This window comes from Papaver somniferum, chromosome 2 (assembly GCF_003573695.1).
Source record: "Papaver somniferum cultivar HN1 chromosome 2, ASM357369v1, whole genome shotgun sequence".
NCBI classification, from domain to species: domain Eukaryota; kingdom Viridiplantae; phylum Streptophyta; class Magnoliopsida; order Ranunculales; family Papaveraceae; genus Papaver; species Papaver somniferum.
In genome coordinates this window covers 49,242,159-49,264,210 of record NC_039359.1, presented here as the reverse complement: position 1 = coordinate 49,264,210, position 22,052 = coordinate 49,242,159, and the positions used below count along the sequence as shown (strand labels likewise).

The 22,052-nt window shown below is 36.3% G+C and overlaps 2 protein-coding genes and 1 pseudogene across 2 annotated transcripts; 2 read left to right on the top strand and 1 right to left on the bottom strand.

Annotated features, from left to right (window-relative positions):
• The first annotated feature begins 2,856 nt into the window (after nt 1–2,856).
• On the top strand, nt 2,857–3,975 carry LOC113350958. Its single transcript, XM_026595051.1, has one exon. It carries the CDS (start codon nt 2,857–2,859, stop codon nt 3,973–3,975), a length of 1,119 nt encoding a protein of 372 aa, XP_026450836.1.
• A 3,014-nt stretch (nt 3,976–6,989) lies between these two features.
• LOC113350957 lies at nt 6,990–8,036 on the bottom strand. Its single transcript, XM_026595050.1, has one exon. It carries the CDS (start codon nt 8,034–8,036, stop codon nt 6,990–6,992), a length of 1,047 nt encoding a protein of 348 aa, XP_026450835.1.
• Nucleotides 8,037–12,940: 4,904 nt separating this feature from the next.
• On the top strand, nt 12,941–21,720 carry LOC113350956 (annotated as a pseudogene).
• Nucleotides 21,721–22,052: the final 332 nt, after the last annotated feature.

The window sequence follows — 22,052 nt, the reverse complement described above, 5'->3', positions numbered from 1 at the left end:
CACAACACAGTCCACGGGCACAACACATGAATAAACGTGTTGTGTTGTGCCGTGCTGGCATACGTGCTATAAACAATTTCAAATCACTTAATGTCGGACATTATCACGAGAATTTAAATAGATAACATATCATTTGAAATTATTTCAAGTAAAATTAACAAGTTTATTCAATAAAAAGAAATAGCCCATCAAATATAAAATTGGATCATTGTCATGTAAATTAATGTTCTAGTCAAATACAGGTAACGGCATTATAACAACGATATTGAAATATATTTTTCTAAATATTAAGATATTATATGTATTGTTATAAAAATAAGTCAGTATAAAATGTCAAAATTAGCTAGAATAGTTATTCTTTTGTGAAATGTACACAAAATGTGATGTATTATTCTTTGTTATATGGTGTACCTATGCATGCTATGATCTGCTTTCTTAACGTGCTGTGCTGGGATGGGCCACGTACTTATCTGTGCCGCGTGTTGTACTACTGTGCCGATTAGGCTAACCAAGCACAGCCCACGAAACTAACTTGTTAGGCTGGGCTCAGATTTTAGCGTGCTGTGCTGGGCTATGCTCGTGCCGACACAACCCAATTTACACCTCTATATGGACCTATGGTAGTAACTCGAAACTGGTTCGCACCGAATATTTTATTGATATAAATAACTAAATACTTAAACAAAACAACTAGCTAGATTTGTTATCTTGGACCATGAAAAAAATTCGAGTCAAAAATCACATTTTGGATAACTAGATATTATTCTTTGGATCTTCAAATCACCTCGATAATAGGTCAATAATTAATTCATCCAGCAACACTTTTATGTCGATGTAGAAGTTTTTTTTTCTTTTTTTTAAAAGACGGGAAAGAGAAAACTCAATTAAAAAAATGGCTCTCATAGAAAGTGAAAACTAAAATAAACATAAAGTATGGATAAAATTAGCTCACACAAACAACAACATTCTAGTTACAAATGATGGTACTAAAAGAGTAACCATTGAATACCTTTGTATGTTTAACCCAGTTAAGCAGAGTAGATTGAACTGGAATAACCAATTGGTTCCAATTTATTAAATTTCCCTGTACTGTAAAGACAGATATTCTTTTATGTCCTAATAGTCCACCAGACAGCGAATGGAACTACACCCCACAGTTTATTAGGCCTTTTGTTGCCCTTTTTGTTTGGCCATTTCCAAAGAGTAGCTTCAACTGAATCTCCAAATACCCAAAAAGTACTTATAAAGTAATTCCACAACTTACAGGTCTCCTTACAATGCAAGAAAAGATGCATATTTGTGTCTTGAACATCGTTGCAAAGTAAAAAAAAAAATGTTGTGATCATTCTCACCAGCTTGTTGTAGAAAATCAAGAATAGAGATTTGTTGTAGCATAACGTTCATACCAAGAATGAAACTTCAGTGGAACTTTGGAATTCCACAGTTGCTTATTGTCATAACCCTGTCTTGTGTTGGTGGTACGAGAGGGGTGCCCCGTATATCTTCTGTGGTGCCGTTAGTCTAATTGGTTCTGTAGCCGTTAAATCTAATGTTGTTAATGTGCTCGTGTGTCTAACGCGAGTGGGTCAGCTGTTTTAGTCTACTTATTTTGTGAGTGGCTGTAAGAGAACCGATGAGAATTTTAATCTAAATCTTCTTTCTCTTTCTTTTTCTTCATCTCTTAACTTCTGTAGGCAGAAAACGGCTGTCTGAGATCCATTTGTAGTGTAGATCACTACACTTAAGATGAAACATAAGATATCCATCCACATCCAAAGAGCTGTAACAATTAGCTACAGAGAACCCTCCACAACAACAATCCATTTTCTTTCATTATCTTCATTCACGTTGGTAATAACAGAATCTGGGTCTCCCACCTGCTTCACCTAGTTCCTTCACATTCAAATTTTTTGAGAAATCTAAAGACCAGTCAGATTCTTCAGAGATGCACTCCAGAAAGCTTCTAGATAGTATTATAAGAAATATAAGATGAATTCTCTCCAGTTCGTCTTTCCTTCGAAAACAAGATTTTACAACCATTTTGACTGTCAAATAACTTTAGAGCCATGTGGTTTTGGTCTTTTAAGATACTATCCCATAAGTTGTGTTTAATAGGAAAACTGAAGCTATTGGGAAAGAAATTATTCTTATGACCACCAAATTTTGATGACTAATCTGCCTCCATAAAGCTCAAATTTCTTTCACATACTTCCAAATTCGTTTACAATGAAGAGCCTTGTTAACAAGCTTGAGATTTTTAACTCCAATGCTACCTCGGCATTTAGGTAAACAAGCTCTTGAACAAGAGACTCAACTCCTCTTTTTAGAATTGGCAGAATAATCCCAAATGAAATCTCCCATTATCTTTTCAATTTCTTTCATAACAGATACAACCATCTGAAACATAGAGAGACAACAAACTGGAAAACTAGCTAATAGATTATTTACCATTATAAATCTTTGGCCTTTGGATTAAGTACCTACTCTTCCATGTAGAAATTTTTTGATGGAATATTTGAATAATAACCTCCCATATAGCTTTGCATTAATACTTACTCCCCAATGAAATACCCAGGTAGTTCATCGGCCATTGAGATAAGCTACACCGAACAATGTTAGCACATTGCGCCGCATTATGATTACTTCCAATTCCAACAATCCTGTTTTTTTTTAAATTTCACTTTAAACCAGAGACGAGTTCAGAAGAAAACAAAATGTTCTTCAAATTGGTTACCTGAGTAGCAGAATCATCCAAGAATATTACAAGATCATCGAAAAGCTAAAGATGTTGAAACACTAGAACTAGAAATCATTCATAATGTAGAGTTATTGGATTTATTGATAATTGGATTCCAAATGTTGTTGAACCTAGTTTCTAACGCTAATCCTCAATTTGCTGTCTCTGAATTCATTGACAAGGAAACAAAAACTTGGAATGTAGAGTTAGTCAATGCCTATTTTACACAACAGAATGCCAGTAATATATTCAACATTAGGATCCCTTTATCTGGTTGTGATAGAATTATCTGGCCTCATACTAAGAATGGCTTGTTTACTATTAAATCGGCCTACAAAAACATCTCTGGACAAAATATCCATATGAACAATTCTCAGAGTAGTAATCCTGTTTATAAATCCCTGTGGAGGCTTCCTATCTTGCCTAAGGTACATCTTTTTGTCTGGAAATGCCATGAAAACATTCTTCCAGCAAAAACTGTTCTTGCTAGATTTAGCAATGGTCATGATACATCTTATAACATCTTTAAATCTGGTACCTCTGAATCACCTGAACACATTATTCTGCACTGTGATTTTTCTAAGTCTGTTTGGGCTCTAACCCCTTATGCAGATGTTATCGAACAAGACAGTACTTCAAATATTAATTTGCAGGAATGGGTCACAAAATGGCTCACACATGATGCACTAAAAAAGAATGCAGGGGTTGTTTTTTCAGTTGCTTGGAGCATTTGGAAAGATAGATGTTCTAATACTTTTCGGGGGAAAAATCTTAATCACCATTCAACTGCTAGAATTTCTCTCAAGCTAGTTAATGATACAGAATTATATCTAAATGGTTTTGACACCCATGCTCTAGTTAGAACAGAATTTACTGTTGATAAAACCATTGATCATGTCACTTGCTCTTTTCCTTTTAACTGTCATATAATTTTTAGTGATGCTGCCTATGATAAAGATAATAACCTATCTGGTATTGGTTTGGTTTTGACTGACCTTGCAGGCTCATTCCTTGGATGCAAACTCAAAGATGGGAATGTAAGGAATGCTGAGGAAGCTGAAAGTATGGCCTTATTTGAAGCAGTGAAGTGGGCTAAAGCTAAAGGCCTGGATAAAGTATGCTTTGTGAGTGATGCTAAAATAGTTATAGAATATTTTAATTCAAGTAATAACCAATTGAATTGGTATAATAAGACAGTCATAGATGACTGTAAAACAATTATTCCCTGTTTAGTTTAGTCAGATTTGAATTCTTAAAAAGAAACAATATTATGATGGCCGATAAAGCATCAAAGTTTAATAGAAGGTTTAGAACCTCTGGAGAATGGATAGGTTACATGCCTGAATTCTTAAAATCTACTATGTAATCTTTCATCCTTAATATATTACGTTTTTTCTAGCAAAAAGAAATTATTCATAATAAAGCTACTTTCTTTATCATTGGTGAAAGAACGTCAACCACCATAATAAAAAGAAAGGGTTATCCAACCCTGTCTAATACCCTTATGTGATCCGTACATAGTTGCAGCTTCACCGTTAAAAAGAATTGAGAATCCGACAAATTCATAAGATGCACCATTGGATCCAGCTCCTCCAAATATGATCAAAATCAAATCTCTCCAGTGTAATATCCACACAACCCCAGTTAATGTTGTCAAAAACCTTCTCAAAGTCAACTTGCACATAATAATTGGTGTAGCTTATCTTCTTCTTGAGTCAATTATTTCTGCAGCTCACATCATTTATCTGTCTTTCATGGCCAAATGTTACATGAAAATCAGAAATTATACAAGGCAATCTCACGGCAAGTAACCTTGAGATAAGCTTGTAGACTCCATCTATCAAGCTGATTTGGTCAAAAATTATGAAGCGAAACAACACCAGAACACCTAGGAATAAGCTTTAAATTAGTGCAATTTAATCTCCATTCTAAGAACGAGAGCATTCAAACTCTTTGATAACCTACATTAAGTCAGCTATAAAGCTGTTTACTAAACATAGTCTTAAAATATGGTAAAATTTCATAAATTAACTATTCCTTCTGAAAATCCAAAAGCAACACTTTTGCCTTTTTGCAACGTTTTTATGCCATTTTACAATCCACAGTGGACTTTTCACAATAATTTTCCTAAACGAATGCTCTTAGTGTCCAGTTGACTGATCAAGGACGGGAAGGAAATCACCCTTGACCAATCAAATGAGTCCAATTGACCAGTCAGGGAAAGGAGTGCACTCCTGCTGGACTTACACTGCACACTCAAAAATAGTGTTGTTGACTTGATCAATTTTTGAAGTGCACTATCAGCGCACTCGAGAAATTGTTCCCATTACATTCATTCATCATGCAGTTATATACGTTATCATTTCAGGCACATGGATTGTGTTTTTTTTGTCGAGTCGTACCTTTTGGTCGTACATTCCTGTTTTGAAATTGACTACGACTCTGGAAAGGGGCGCAGAGTTTCATTCTTATTTTTAAGTCCTTTTACAAAAAAAATCAGAGATTTAATCTCCTCCCAAACAGCTAGCCATTCCTTATCACAAACTATACATTCCAAGCAACCACCACCAACCACCAAGCACCAAGACATCGTCCACATTGGGTTTGGCAATTAGTGGTGGCCCTATACTAATCAACAAGGTTTACGACGTTTAGTACGACCAGTTTTTTGGTTTTTTCTTTGGATCAGAACGGCCGTTAACCCAAACATATAAGGAAAAGGTTCCAACGTACCTTAACATACAACCATGATGGTAACCTTACATCAGCCGAGATTTTTATTTTAATTCAAAAATATCTTTTAAAGATCATATAAGCTTCAAAGACTCTTTAACAAAAATAGTAAAATAGGAGTATCAGGCTGAGTCCAGTGGATCAATTGTGATGATGATAACAACCAAAAACCGTGGTCAAAAACCAATTTTTTTTTTGAAATACCCGTTCTGTTTCCTCGAAAACAGGTAAGGTGAAAGGGGATTTAGAAATGGGCGAAGATTGGAACCTCGCTAAGAAAAATAAAAAAAAAACTAGGATGAAATCTTTGCTTCCTTATTTTTTTCACTTTTATAATAAATTGATACAATATATTTTGGGCGAGAAAACAATCCCCGTCTTCCTCACCCCTTCCTATTTTCTCTCCCTCACCACTAAACAAAGACCTCTCTCCTATATGACATGGCACGATTGTACAAATACCACTTACCGCCTCCACTAGACTCACCATTGGATGAACTCTTACAACAATCAAATTGAAAGAAAAAACCAAATCGTGTTACTTGGTGCATCTCGGCCTCTCATATCTGCCCCGAAATATAATTAAATGGCTGTTATCTGGAGATACATATTTGCTAGAAGGTGTACCTAATAAGACAAATCATTCTCAAGTATAGGATTTTATACACACGCTATGCTTTCTCGAAAAAAAAAACACGAAGGAAAAAGAATTATACACTCAACCAAATTGATACCTCATCAGCAGCGTTGTAACAATTGAACATACTGACTTCGCCGGTCAACGTGCAATCTTGCCAACTTTATTAGAGTCAAACGATTAATATGCAAGTGCACTATTTTATAAGGTTGCTAATAGTAGTACCGGTTTGTTTGGGGTGTAACAAAATACAAATAAGACAAAACAACACTCGGGGTTGGTACATCCCAAGCAAATTTGTACCCCATTAACAGTCTTGGTATTTTAAGAATCATCGTGAATTAATTAAGTATCCACTTACTTAACAAAGAATGAAACATATTAAGTCACCTAATTAACAACTGCCTAATTAAATACCGGAAATTGCTTCAGATGGTGGTTTGTTCATGTCTTGACGGTTCAATTTGACCATTAAGAAAGCTAATCGTTGAAAGAGGTACCATTCAGTAAACGACTTTACTCTGTATTTTTCGATGGCAAATTCTTTTTATCGACTCAAATGCTTTCTGATAAGAACCTAACTTTTTGTCGTTGTGCACTATGATGATACCATTGTTTATATTTTTTAATTTTTTTTATCAATCAACAAATTTTAATTAAATATAATTTTTTTTTGAAACAAAAACACAAAGATTTTCATTGAAAGCCAACAGACAAAAGCAAAGTTACAGGTTTTTCTCTCTCAATTCTAGCCATTACATTGTCTGGAAGATTTCCATTCCATTTTCTCCTACAATTGTTGGTCCTAGCATACCTGGCCAAAAGATCTGCCACTTGATTACACTTCTTATTTCTAAAACACACTACAATAGAACCTAAACACTAAATTAAATGCTGACATTTCTTAACAATATTACCATCTTCCCAGGGAGAGATGTTGTACAGACCATTGATACTTTCCATCACCTTCTTGTTATCACCTTCAACAATGACATTCTGAAGTTGGAATTGAGAGATCCATTGAAGAGCTTTAAGAGATGCAATTGCTTCAGCCTGAGAGACATCTCTAATTCTTTGTACCATGGTCCAGGCTTCCACCAACTGACCTGTAAAATCTCTGATAATTAGAGCAATTCCAGCAAAATGATTATTTGGTAAGACAGATGCATCAATGTTAATTTTCAGCATTCCTCTATGAGGAGGGTTCCAGTAGTTAGAGTTAGAAGTGGTTCTTCTAGTACTTATGTTGCTATGACATAACACCTGCAAATGATTCAAATTTATGTTAGTTTGAATTTTATTATCAATGCGGAACTGAAGAATTCTGGTCTTCATGTTGTTGATGGAGCATCTCATATTTTCAAAAACTAATGCACACCTTGACTTCCATATAAACCACATTGTAATAACAACTAGGTTTATATTGCCTTTGGCTTCAAAGTTGATTCTAGAGCTTCTGCTTTCCCAATATTTTATCCAATGTTGAATATCTTGAAAATTGTTTATTTCTTGAGCAATGTCTGGAGATATAGCACTCCAAACTCTTCTGGAAAAGGTGCATTTAACAATCATGTGAGTGGTGGTTTCATTTTCAGCTTGACATTTTTTCCAGCTATTATCTTGCATCTGGCCATATCTACTGAGTTTTTGGTTGACATGGAGAATATCTTTTGACACTTTCCAGATGAATAATTGACATTTGTGTGGGATTTGTAAGTGCCATATCCCCAGCCAAACTTTAGCTTCCTCTTCCTTGTGAATAAGGCTTTGATTGTAGTAACAAATGATAGCTTTATAGGTAGAGCTAACTGTGAACATGTCATTGCTTGTGAGAGACCATTGGATAGTATCTTCATGCTGCATTGAAGTCTTTATGTTGAGGATATGTTCAATCTGATCTTGAGTGAAGTAAATTTGCAGAAGATTCATGTTCCAGCTTCATGTTCCAGCTTCTTGTGTTATGGTCTATAAAGTCTGTAGCTTTCATATGATATGGAATAACTTCATTTTATCCAAAAGTTTCTTGAAGCTGCTGAGATGAATATCCTTGTATCCAATTATCTCTATAATCATATACAGTTTTACCATCTCCAATTAACCAAATATGAAACCTTCTCACCCATTCAATACCTTTAGTTATACTCTTCCATATTTCAGTACCTTTATTAGTGAGATCATCTTGAAGAATATTTTCTTGTTTGAAGTATCTAGCTTCAAGAATTAGAGTCCAGTTCTTCCCTTTCTCTTGGACAAGCTTCCAAGCCAATTTAGTGATCAAAGCTTCATTGAAGTACTTTAGGAATTGAGAATCACTCCAAGAAATGAAATAAATTCCCTTGCCATTATTTTTGTTCCACCAATATCTTATTTGAGTGGCTTCTAGCTGGTTTATTGTTTGTTGAGGAAGGATAAAACAACCCATCTGAAATTGTGCCACTGAATTTGTAACTGATTGTATTTGAGTGCTTCTGCCAAATTGATTAACCATACCAGCTTGCCATTGTTGTATTCTCTTATGTATCTTCTCTTGAATACTGTTGAAGCACTTAGTTTTTTTGCTGCCTATGAAGAGGTTTATTCCAAGATACTTCTCATCTAAAGGCATGATGTCCATTCCCATAGTATTGCAGACATACTCCTTGGCTTCTTCACTGAGTCTCTTGTTGAAGTGTAAGATTGATTTACTGATGTTTACCATTTGTCTAGAAACCTTGCAGAAGCTGTGAATGACTTTTTGAAGATTATCTATTGAAGATCATTTAGCAGTAGAAAACAAGATGCAGTCATCTGCAAAGAACAAGTGTGAAACTAGAGGGCCATTTCTAGATGGATATATTGGACATATGTTCTTTTTCTCCACTTCAGCTTGTATCATTCTACTGAAACTTTCCATGCAAAGGATGAAGATATAAGGTGATAAACTATCAACCTGTCTTAGACCTCTTGTAGGAATCATTGTTTCAATGCGAGAACCATTAAGCAATATAGATATGGTAGCAGTTGAGATGCATTGATCCACCAACTGGCACCATTTTTCAGTAAAACCAAGTCTCTGCAGTATTTTTTTGATGAAACTCCATTCCATTCTGTCAAATGCTTTTGACATGTAAAATTTTACAGCAACACAACCATGTATAGCTCTTGTATTCTTCATATGATGTACAATTTCATGAGCAATGATAGTGTTGTCCATAATATTTCTACCAGGAACATAAGATGTTTGCCAGGGAGAGATGATTTTGTGAAGAATGGGTTTTAGTCTGTTTGTCATGATTTTTGATATGATTTTATATGAGATGTTGCACAGACTTATTGGTCTAAAATCATAAGGGGTTTGGATGCAATTTTTCTCTGGTATGAGGGTTTGGAAGGTGCGATTCAATTCTTTTAACAGCTTACCATGTTTGAAAAATTCCTGCACCATCTTGATAACATCATTTCCTACAATCTCCCAATTTTGTTAATAGAACCCAGCTTGGAATCCATCTGGCCCTGGTGATGACCAAGATTTTATCTGGAAAACATTCTTCTTGATTTTCTGAGAGTTTGGGATTTCTATGATCTTGATGTTTTCTTCTTCTGAGATGCAGGGTGTAATGAGGCTCATAATTTCTTCGTTTTCTTCAAGGTTGGAGGTAGTAGCAATTTTTTGAAAGTGATCAAGTAGAATTGTTGAAATTTCTTATCTTGTGTTCTTTCATTCTCCATTGGCATCTTGTATAGAATGAATTTGATTGCATGTTCTTCTATAGTTGGCTTGGGCATGAAAGATTTTTGAGTTTTTATCTTGATACTTTATAACATTCTCTCTTGACTGTTGAAAGGCAGTTCTGTTTTTAATTTCATAGAGGTTTTTCAGTTGTTGTTGGCATCTGTTGTGTTCAGACATGTTAACTTGAGGCTGACTAATGATTTGTTGTAGTTGAATTTGAGTATCCTTGATCTTCTTGTCAGTGTCCCCATAATCCTTGACTCTCCAAACTTTCAAACCCCTCTTTGCTTCCCTTAGTCTGTTTGTGAATTTGAAAGCTTCACTTCCTCTCTTGTTGCATTTCAAACTTTTTTTAATCTCTTCTTTGCAAGTTCTGTTTGAAAGCCAATGCTCATAGAATCTGAATGGCTTGTTGAGATTTTCATTTTGTGGGTTGGTATTTAGAAGTATGGGAGCATGATCAGAGCCACATGGAATGAGATTGTTTAGGATAAGATTGGGAAAGATAGTCATCCAAGAAGGTAGGCAAAGAGCTCTGTCTAATCTGGTTCTTACTTGTTGAATATGATCTCTTTGATTTGACCATGTAAAAGGACAACCTGTGTAAGGTATGTCTATTAGGCCCAAATCAGTGATGGTATGATGATGATAGGGTGTGATTGGTTTGGTTGTATAAAATAGCTCTGTCTTTCATAGCTATATAAAGTAGAATTGAAATCCCCTATAATGACCCAAGGAAGGTTCATGTTTCACCCATTTCATTAATAAATCTCCATTGAACCCGTCTTTCATTGTCATAAGAAGAGCTATACAAACAAGTAAGAAACCATTCATCATTAGTATCATTATTCTTTATTATGAGGTTAACCATGTAACTTGAATTATGTATGAACTCAAGATTAATTCCATCTTTCCGTAAGAGAGCTAATCCTCCTACTCTAATTCTATCCTCATTGCACCATAAATTAGGATATTTCATTTGCTTCAGTAAAAAATTGGCCTTTTTAATAGTAGACTTTGTTTCAGAAAGAAAGATAATATCTGGGTTTTAATTAAAAATACAGTTCTTTAAATGGTAATTAAATACAAATCGTATCCTAAAAAGTTAGTTGTGTTGTTATTATATGAAAAATGCAGTAACATGGCCCAATACCGTCATATCAATAACAATCTGATTCTGCTACTTGAGCAGCACTGTAACAGCTAAATGACAACAAAGTTGACGCGGCAAACTACGTGGAAGACAGTTATTTTTCTTTTATATTCACGTCGTCTACCGAAAACTAAACAAAAAAAAACTTATTCTTATCGAAAAATCCGGACTATACAGAGTTTTTCTAGGAATCTCGTCAAGATTTTCATGATCATATCAAGAGTAAGGAATTTTTTATAATACTCCTTGAATTAAAAAAAAAAATCCTCCAATCATATCATGATCGCTCATCCAGATTAAGGAATATGATTGAGATTTATCAATTTAAAACAACATTATTGGGGCATAAAATTGAGATTAATCAATTTAAAATTCACGATTAAACCAATCAATTTATGCGGGCAAAAGCTTGCAATCAAAACTTATAGTTAAGTTAGGGTACAAAACAAACAGTTGTATATGGAAAATTTTTGAATTTTTCTGCAGATCATAATGCTAAGTGCCTCTTTATGTAACTTCATCTCATTAGACCAATTAAGCCAGTTGATTTCGAAACTATAGTAGCTTTTCAAATTTGAAATTTTGATCGTTTTGGGCTTTATCATCAAGAATAAAAGAACCCTGCAATATAATGAATACTTCATGTAGTTGTTGGTTGCAGTAAATAAGAAGAGGCCAAGAAAAAACAGTGATTCTCGGACGTATACGTACACGTTAGATGGCCACATCATAGTTTGCTGTCAATCCGCTGTTACAAAATTGTTCATATAGCATTTTCGCAATCCTATTATTTTTAAATAAATACTCTTATTTTTTTACGTATGTTTTTCTCGGTTACGAGTTTTTTCAATAATTTATTACATTTGCCGCACCAGAAGAACAAAATATATGTTATGCATGTTTATGGAAAATTTGGTTAATTTGTTGCAAAATCCGTGTACGGATTTTGTTTATTTAATCTGATGATCTTTTAGCTGTAGGAATCCTTCCAAGAAATGGACTTATTTTTTTTAAAATCTCTCGAGGGAAATGGACTTTTTAAGGGAAAAAAACACTGACCGAGCACAAGTAGAAAACAAACCAAATTTTTGGAAATGCTGTCCAGCAAGAAACCCCATGTGAAGTAGTAATTTTTCCTGGCACGCACTCCGAGTATTTGGACCCACATTTTTGCCCCAGAAATGATTTTTCTCGACACCAAATTTGCAAAACAATTTTGCCAACAAAGCCATATTCATCTTTTCAAATTCATTACACCGAGATCACCTCCAGCTTTAGTTGCACACACCGAACTCCATTTTATCAAGTGAGAGCATTTAGAGCTAAATGTCTTTGGTTGGTGATATCAAAAATTTGAATTCCAAACGTATCGAAACTTCATGTAGATAAAGATAAAGAAAAAATAAACAGAAACTTCTTTCGTTTTAATAAATGTCTTTCTTTCGAGTAAGTCTGAAGAATTTTTAAGAGGAAATCGTTGTAATTTGTAATTACTAATTAGCGTTTTGTTTCCTAAGATTGATTTTGGGTTGGCTTATTTCAATTGGGTTCTTAATGTAATGTTCATTGTATTTTATGGTGGGTAATCTACCACCCATCTGATCCAACCCACCGTAATGTGGATCGAATGAAAACCAACCCATTATAATGTTGGGTTGGTTGCGCGTGACAACTTCTGTTACCCACCATCAGTGGGTTGGGTGACGGGTGAAGCCAAACCCGACCCAAACCGACCCATGTACAGCCCTAGGCTCAGCTGTCGCCAATCTACCCAAGATTTTTGTTTTCTCTTAACTCGTTGAGGGAGGAAGGTCGTGATATTATTATACAACATATCACATTATTGGCTCCATCAAAAAAAAAAAAAAAAACATTATTGGCAAGGTTGGCTGGTATAATCATGCCTAAGAGCAACCACAGACATGGACGGGACTAAATACTATAAACCAGACTAAAAGCTAAAAAAAAATGAGTTTAGTGGAGGTGAAGCACAATGGTGAAAGATTAAAATTTGATCCGGCGGACGTATTATCATCGCCTGCCGTGGAGCGCACATATTACTCTCGTCTGGCGTGGGGCGCAAGTATTACTCTCGCCTTTCGTGGGGCGCACATATTACTCTCGCCTGGCGTGGGGCGCACATATTACTCTCGCCTGATATGCGTTTTTCTATTTTTCATAAAGTACCATATAACTGGGGCGGAGATTATAACAACGCTTGGTGTGAGGCGTACATATAGTAACCGTTTTTCCAGGCGGTTTTTATAACCGCGCATCATTCAGACGCAAATTCTATTAACGCTCCATAATCAAACGCTCACTACAGTAACGCCTAGTCCCAGACGCTCATTATACTCACGCCTAACATCACACGCTCTCAATACTTACGTCCCACTATATGTTGATTTGGTCTGGGTTGACGACTACATTTAATCTCAAACCCTAGTTTTCCAGACTAAATATACCTATGGTCCGTCCCACTGCGCTACGTTTTCAGATTAAATTTGGGTATAGTCCCCAAATTTAGTCGTGGCTGTGGTTGCTCTAAAAGTATAGGCATCATCGTGGTATTATTTTGTCAATTTTAATCAATTTAATATACGTACCATTTCGTATGTGTATTATTAAATTCATTCATATATAGCTGCAAGTAGAGGTTAGTTTTGGTACAACTGATCAGAGAGCATCAACATCTTACATAATCATACCAAAAGTGAGACTCGTAATTTCAAACGAGAAGAAGTTCTGTCCATTGAAATCATGGCCGAGATCTGTGTGTTCTTATGCTTCTTCCTCTTATTAGTCTTGATTTCCATGCAAATCTCTTCTCCGAGTCCGAGCAGTAAGTCTACTTTCCTGTATCCTAATATATTTTAATATTCATAATCTATATTTTAGTTCAACTTATTCATAATCTCAGAGGAACACAGTTTTAATTCTAATCGCATCGTAACCAAATTCATCACCATGAATAACAAATTTAAACAAAGTCTTTTGTTTTTTGCAACTTCATTTATATATAATATATAGGATGTTACACTGCTCAGCCTACACCGGCAGCATTGCCTACAACTCTAAATACAAATTCAAGATGGATCGTCGATGAAAACGGACGGAGAGTAAAATTAGCATGCACGAGTTGGGTATCTCATCTTGAACCTATGGTAGCTGAAGGGCTGAGTAAGCAACCTTTGGATTCGATTTCAAAAAAGATTAGAAACATGGGATTTAACTGTGTTCGGCTAACTTGGCCTTTGTTCTTAGTTACTAATGATTCTTTGTTGGAATATTTTCAACACCGCTTACCAAAGGGGGGTCCTGGGGGGCATCGCCCCCCCAGGCTGTGGTCGACCTCGATAAGGCTTTGAGTTTCTTACACTAAGTGAAGGTTCAAATCCAAAAGATACCTATCATTTATGTGTTGATTTCAACGATGATGCTTAGTCTCAATTGTGCTTGAACTACGTTGGCTTGATCCCACTCGGGTACGTAGGCAGTCACTTCGGTGATGCAGTCGCTCTGATTTAAAAGTTTTAACTTTGTTTTATGGTTTTTGAAAATAGGGGGAGAATGTTGGAATATTTTCAACACCGCTTACCAAAGGGGGGTCCTGGGGGGCATCGCCCCCCCAGGCTGTGGTCGACCTGACGGTTTTATTTGGCCGATAAAAGCCTGTTCGAAAATTTCGAATCCAAAAGACACCATTGATGTCTGTTGATGAAGGAACCCGACGTTTCGTGAATAGAAACCTGTTGGCGAATAAAAACCTATTTCCAACAGGTGCAAAACCCTTTATAAATAGCTTCTCCCAGTTTCGTTTAAACATATAAGAAAAATCAATCTGTTTTCTCTGTTTCAAAAAGCATCATCAGAAATCAGAAATCTCTTTGTGTGTTCTTGATTGAATCAAGGGGTACAAACCTTGAATTCAGTTTTCGTTGCAGGGCTTTCATTGTATCCTGAAGGCAATATTTCGCATACCTGTTGTAATCGCCAATTGTTATTGGGAGGGTAGAAATATTTGTCTAAAAGAAATTTATACAAGCCTTGAAAGTTTTGGAGTGCAACACTTTCTTCTCTGATTCATTCGTCCTTTGTGAAACCCAATTTTTTCCAACAGTTTTTAGACAAATATCTTCTGGCAATGGAGGGTGAATCTTCGAATTCGAATGCTACTGCTCAATCTCTGCAAGTGATGAACCAAACCTTTACTCGATTGGAACGTTTTGATGGTGAAGGTTTTACCCGTTGGCAAGAGACTGTGAAGTTTTTCCTGATCACCATCAAGTTGTGGTACATACTTGAAGATGGATTGGAGGAAATTCCTGCTGCAACTGACAATGACACTGAGGAATTGAAGGCTAGACGAAAGCAGCGTCAGGAAGATGATTTCATGTGTCGTGGTCATATTTTGAATGCTCTGGAAAAACATGTGTACAATGCACATCGGAGTATTGGGACTGCAAAGGGATTGTGGACTGCGCTTGACAACAAATACAAGATTTCTGAAGCAAGCAACAAGAAATTCCTGATTTGCAATTTCATGGATTTTAAGATGGTTGACAGTAAGTCAATCATTGCCCAGGTCAGTGAACTTTTACTCATAGTTAATCAACTTAAGGATGCTGGAATTGATCTTGTTTCTGCGTTAGTTGTTGGGGTTATTATTTCTCGTCTCCCCCCTTCTTGGAATGGTTATAAGAAGAAACTTAAGCATGCTGAGACTGACTATGATTTAGAGGCCTTACAACGTCATCTTCGCATAGAAGAGGACTCTCGTAAGCGAGAACTTAAGGATAGTCCACATTCTGAAAACCATTCTAAGGTGAATAGCGTAGAAGAATCTAAAACACCGAATTCCTTGAAACCTAAGAATGATACTCAGTTTAAGAAGCATCCCAACAAGAAGAGTAAGAAGAAGGGCGCTGTCGGCCCTTGCTACTTCTGTGACAAACCCGGCCATTTTGCTCGTGACTGTCGTCTCAAAAAGAAACAACAGCAGAACCAGAAAAAGGAGGCAAATATGGTCGATGACAAACTTGTGATCGTGGTGCAAGCCGCCAATGCTGTTGCTGAAACTGGGGGTGGATGGTGGTACGACAATGGTGCAACCATCCATATCTGTAAGGATAGAAATCTTTACAAGACATACGAACCGGTTAGTGGAGAAGGAAACGATGTTGTCTCCGCAAACGGTCAACGCAGCAAAGTTATTGGGAAAGGCACTGTTGAACTCTCGTTTACTTCGGGAAAGACTGTGACTCTTACTAATGTTTTACATGTCCCTGACATCGTGAAGAACCTTGTTTCCGGCGACCTTGTATGAAGGCTGGATTCAAGACGACCTATGAGTCTAATAAGTTTGTGTTGTCCAAAAATGGTGTGTTTGTTGGACAAGGATATGCTTGTAATGGGATGATTAAGCTTAATTTAATAAATAATGGTTCTGCTTATATTGTTGACTCTGTTAATTTATGGCATGGTAGATTAGGGCATGTGAATTATGGTTCTCTTAGAAACATGAATCGATTAGGCTTGATTTCTGATTGCAATTTTGATCATGCTTCTAAATGTGAAATATGTGTGCAAGCAAAGATAACTAGAATTTCCCATAAGTCTGTAGTACGAAATTCTTCCTTACTTGAATTAGTACATAGTGATGTGGGTGATTTGCATGGTTCTGCCACTCGTGGTGGAAATAAGTATTATGTCACTTTTATAGAAGATAGTACTAGATATGCTTATACATATTTAATGAAATCTAAGGATGAAGTCTTTGATAAATTTAGGATTTATAAAGCAGAAGTAGAGACACAATTAGAGCACAAAATTAAGATTTTACGTTCTGATCGTGGTGGTGAATACTTTCCTACTGAATTTAATTCCTTTTGTCAAGAGCATGGTTTAGTTCATCAACGTACTGCACCTTACACACCTCAACAAAATGGTATGGCTGAAAGGAAAAATAGAACTTTGATTGATATGGTTAATTGCATGCTTATAAGTTCTGGTTTGCCTAATTCTTTGTGGGGTGAAGCTATGTTGTCTGCATGTTATATTTTGAATAGAATTCCTTTGAAAAAGAAGAGTGTTTCTCCTTATGAGTTGTGGTTTAAGAGGAAACCAAACTTGAGAAGACTTAAAGTCTGGGGTTGTTTAGCATATGTTCGAAAGCCTGATCCCAAAAGACCAAAGTTGGGAAACAGGGCTTATAAATGTGCTTTTGTGGGATACTCTCTTAATAGTATCACCTACAGATTTATAAACCTTGACACTTTTGAGATTATAGAATCTGTAGATGTGGAATTCTTTGAGAACTTAAATAGGAACAGTTCTCAAATGCAACCCATGGAGAATCCATTGTTACCTGATCTAGAACCTATGGAGATTGATAACAATGATGAAAATCCCTCTCCTACTCATGACAATGATATTTCAGTGCCTACTGAAGATATCGAACCTAGAAGGAGTAAGAGAGGAAGGATTGAGAAAAAGCCTGATCCAAACTTTATTTATTACCTTGTAGAGGCAAATAAGAATAGAATTCTTAGTGTTAACCAGTATGTTATGCATACTGATGATGACCCTAAAACTTATGCTGAAGCCATGAGTTCTAGAGATGCAAATTTCTGGAAAGAAGCCATCAATGATGAAAAGCATTCGCTTTTGACTAACGGGACTTGGGTATTAGTAAATTTACCTCCTGGTGCTAAAGCAATAGGAAGTAAATGGATATTCAAGAGAAAGTTGAGAGCTGATGGTGAAGTTGATAAGTTTAAGGCAAGGCTAGTTGCCAAGGGTTATAAACAAAGACATGGTATTGATTACTTTGATACATATGCTCCTGTTGCCCGCATCTCATCCATTCGTTGCTTGATTGCACTTGCTTCTATTCATAAGTTGGTTGTGCATCAAATGGATGTCAAAACTGCTTTTCTAAATGGGGATTTAGAAGAAGAGATATATATGGAACAACCTGAAGGTTTCATATACCAGGCCAAGAGAAGAAAGTTTGCAAGTTAGTGAAATCTCTCTATGGTTTGAAGCAAGCCCCTATGCAATGGCATGAGAAGTTTGATAAAGTAGTTTTGTCATATGGTTTTGTGGTGAATGATGCGGACAAATGTATCTATAGTAAGCATGATAGTTCTGGTTGTGTGATTCTCTGTTTGTATGTTGATGATATGTTAATCTTTGGGTCTGACATATCTGTTGTGGAAGAAACAAAGAAGTTTCTTAGTTCTAACTTTGATATGAAGGATTTAGGAGAGGCTGATGTAATCTTGGGAATTAAGATCCTAAGAAAGGGAGATGAGTTGGTTTTAACTCAATCTCATTATATTGAGAAATTTCTCAAGAAATATGGTCACTTTGATGACAATCCAGCACCTACTCCTTTAGACCATACTATCAAGTTAATGAAGAACACCGGCCGTACTCATGCTCAACTTGAGTATTCTAGTGTTATTGGGAGTCTTATGTACGCTATGCATTGCACAAGACCGGACATAGCCCAAGCCGTGGGAATATTATGTCGTTTCTCAAGTAATCCAGGATATGAACACTGGAAAGCAGTTTCAAGAGTTATGGCTTACTTGAAAGGAACAATAAATTTTGGTTTGCATTACCAAGGCTATCCCGCTGCACTAGAGGGGTACAGCGATGCTAACTGGAACAATGTAGAATCAAATTCCAAGTCAACTTCTGGATGGATTTTTACATTAGGGGGTGCTGCTGTGTCTTGGAGTTCCAAGAAGCAGACTTGTATTTCTGATTCAACAATGTTGTCAGAATTGATAGCTTTAACTGATGCATGTAAGGAGGCAGATTGGCTTAGAAACCTACTTATGGAATTCCTTTTTGGAAGAAGCCAACTCCGGCGGTCTTGATTAATTGTGATAATCAAGCTACAATCTATAATGTCTCTAATAAGACTTATAATGGAAAGTCTAGACATGCAAGTCTTAGACACTACATGGTTAGGCAACTACTCAAGAGGGGAGTAGTTACGGTTAACTTTATTGAATCAAAGAGGAATTTGGCAGACCCATTTACGAAAAGTCTACCAAGTTCAGTGGTTTCAATAAAAAGGAAAGAAATGGGACTAAGGTCTGTGAAGGAAGTTTGATCTCCCATAGCAGAAACCCAACCTATGTTTTGAAAAGGATAAACAAGGTTCAATGTGGTACCAACAAGTTATGAAAGTAATTATGGAGCACTAATAAAAACTTCCCATTTCTTATTAGTGCTGGTTTCTGCAAGAAAATAGGATGGATGTAAATCCTTAATGAGTCTATGATTAGTAAAAGTGTATCGCAGAAACACCTTCGAGACTTACCTATATGAGTATGGAAATAAGGCCGTTTCCTAAGAGAAGAAGACCGTTCTCTAAAGAAGACTCATGAACAAGGATATAAGCACATGGCCATTAACGTGCTTGGCTACAGAACACATGATTTTATGAAATCAATATGTGTGGAGACTCCGGTTTTATCATAAGGGGTACTTGGTTCAAGACTGGTTTCACCATAGAACCTCGATAAGGCTTTGAGTTTCTTACACTAAGTGAAGGTTCAAATCCAAAAGATACCTATCATTTATGTGTTGATTTCAACGATGATGCTTAGTCTCAATTGTGCTTGAACTACGTTGGCTTGATCCCACTCGGGTACGTAGGCAGTCACTTCGGTGATGCAGTCGCTCTGATTTAAAAGTTTTAACTTTGTTTTATGGTTTTTGAAAATAGGGGGAGAATGTTGGAATATTTTCAACACCGCTTACCAAAGGGGGGTCCTGGGGGGCATCGCCCCCCCAGGCTGTGGTCGACCTGACGGTTTTATTTGGCCGATAAAAGCCTGTTCGAAAATTTCGAATCCAAAAGACACCATTGATGTCTGTTGATGAAGGAACCCGACGTTTCGTGAATAGAAACCTGTTGGCGAATAAAAACCTATTTCCAACAGGTGCAAAACCCTTTATAAATAGCTTCTCCCAGTTTCGTTTAAACATATAAGAAAAATCAATCTGTTTTCTCTGTTTCAAAAAGCATCATCAGAAATCAGAAATCTCTTTGTGTGTTCTTGATTGAATCAAGGGGTACAAACCTTGAATTCAGTTTTCGTTGCAGGGCTTTCATTGTATCCTGAAGGCAATATTTCGCATACCTGTTGTAATCGCCAATTGTTATTGGGAGGGTAGAAATATTTGTCTAAAAGAAATTTATACAAGCCTTGAAAGTTTTGGAGTGCAACACTTTCTTCTCTGATTCATTCGTCCTTTGTGAAACCCAATTTTTTCCAACATTCTTTGGCATCCATCACTGTTCGAAAATCTTTTCAAAGCTTGGGACTTCTTGAATCCATATCTGGAATACAGGCTAATAACCCATCTCCCCTTGACCTTCCTCTTATTGAAGCATTTCAGGTAATCTATTAACTACCCTTTTTCATGAGCACTTGCAAATTTAAAATGAGATAAATGAATGAACTTTTCACTTGTTGATGTCTAGGCTGTTGTATCCAATTTGGGGGAGAACGGCGTGATGGTAATACTAGACAACCATATCAGTAAGCCGGGTTGGTGTTGTAGTAACTCCGACGGCAATAGATTTTTCGGAGATAAATACTTTGATCCGCAAATGTGGATCAAGGGACTTACTAAGATGGCCTCCATTTTCAATGGCTCAACCAGTGTTGTTGGCATGAGCCTAAGAAACGAGCTTAGAGGGCGCAAGCAAAATGTCAAGGACTGGTACAAGTATGTATATAGTCATGCTCTTATTTTCAAAGTTCTTATAACTAGAATTTAACACATTACTTATAACCCATAATTAGGTGATATGCGAATTCGCTAAATTTTTTGTTCATGAACTCATCATCAGGTATATGCAACAAGGCGCTTAAGCAGTTCATGCAGCAAACCCAAATATTCTAGTAATATTATCCGGATTGAATTTCGATGCTGAACTAAGTTTCCTTGCTAAACAACCAGTGAACCTAACTTTCACAGGAAAACTAGTTTATGAGGTACATTGGTATGCCTTCACAAACTCTCATCTGTGGAAAAATAATAATCCCAATTACGCGTGTGGAAGTGTAGTGAATAGCTTGATGAGAAGAACAGGATTTTTGCTTGAACAGGGTGTAGCACCGCTGTTTTTAAGCGAATATGGAATAGATCAAAGAGGTACTAATGTGAATGACAATAGGTATTTCAATTGCATGATGGGTGTTGCTGCGGAACTTGATTTGGATTGGGCTCAATGGCCATTAGTTGGGAGTTATAACTTAAGACAAGGTGTGGTAGGAAGGGAGGAATTCTATGGAGTTTTAGATTACAACTGGTGTGGGGCTAGGAATTCTAGTTTCATTGAAAGAATTTCTTCAATTCAAGCTCCTTTTCAAGGTCCTGGTATTTCTGAGAGAACTCAATACAAAATAATGTTTCATCCATCGACAGGACTTTGCGTCCTCAGAAAATCGTTGTTTGCACCATTGGAATTGGGATCTTGTTCGGCTACTGAAGGATGGGATTACACCCCACAGAAACATATATCACTAAAGGGTTTCTGTCTGCAAGCTGATGGAGTAGGGAAGCCGGCTAAGCTTGGAATTATATGTACAGATACTAAGCTCACCGACAAAAACCACACCGCTGTTTGTTTAGATGTTGATTCTAACAATATCATTGTTACTAATTCTTGCAATTGTTTGAGTAGAGATAGAATGTGTGATCCTTCAAGCCAGTAGTTCAAACTTGTTAATAGTAGGAGAAGTACATCAAGTTCATCCATAGATTTGCTATCTTTGCCCAACAACGAGCAAAACCAAGAGATTGGATTGGACGATTTAAAAGGGAATGATGATCAATAAAGAAGTACTCAGTAATAAAACACTAACAGTTAAAATAACTTAGAACTGATTCCTTGAATCTTGTACGCAATTTACATAAATTTGTAAAACGTATAAATTGGTCAATCTTAGTATATTACTTATTTGTTGTCCATAATAATAAAAGACATCAAACCTGAGTTATGTCTTCTAGGAGTTGTCCATAATCTTCTCTGCTGCTACTATGCGGT

Excerpts from the sequence above, each read along its gene's own strand:
- LOC113350958 (XM_026595051.1), top strand. The coding sequence starts at position 2,857 with ATGTTGTTGAACCTAGTTTCTAACGCTAATCCTCAATTTGCTGTCTCT.
- LOC113350957 (XM_026595050.1), bottom strand. The coding sequence starts at position 8,036 with ATGAATCTTCTGCAAATTTACTTCACTCAAGATCAGATTGAACATATC.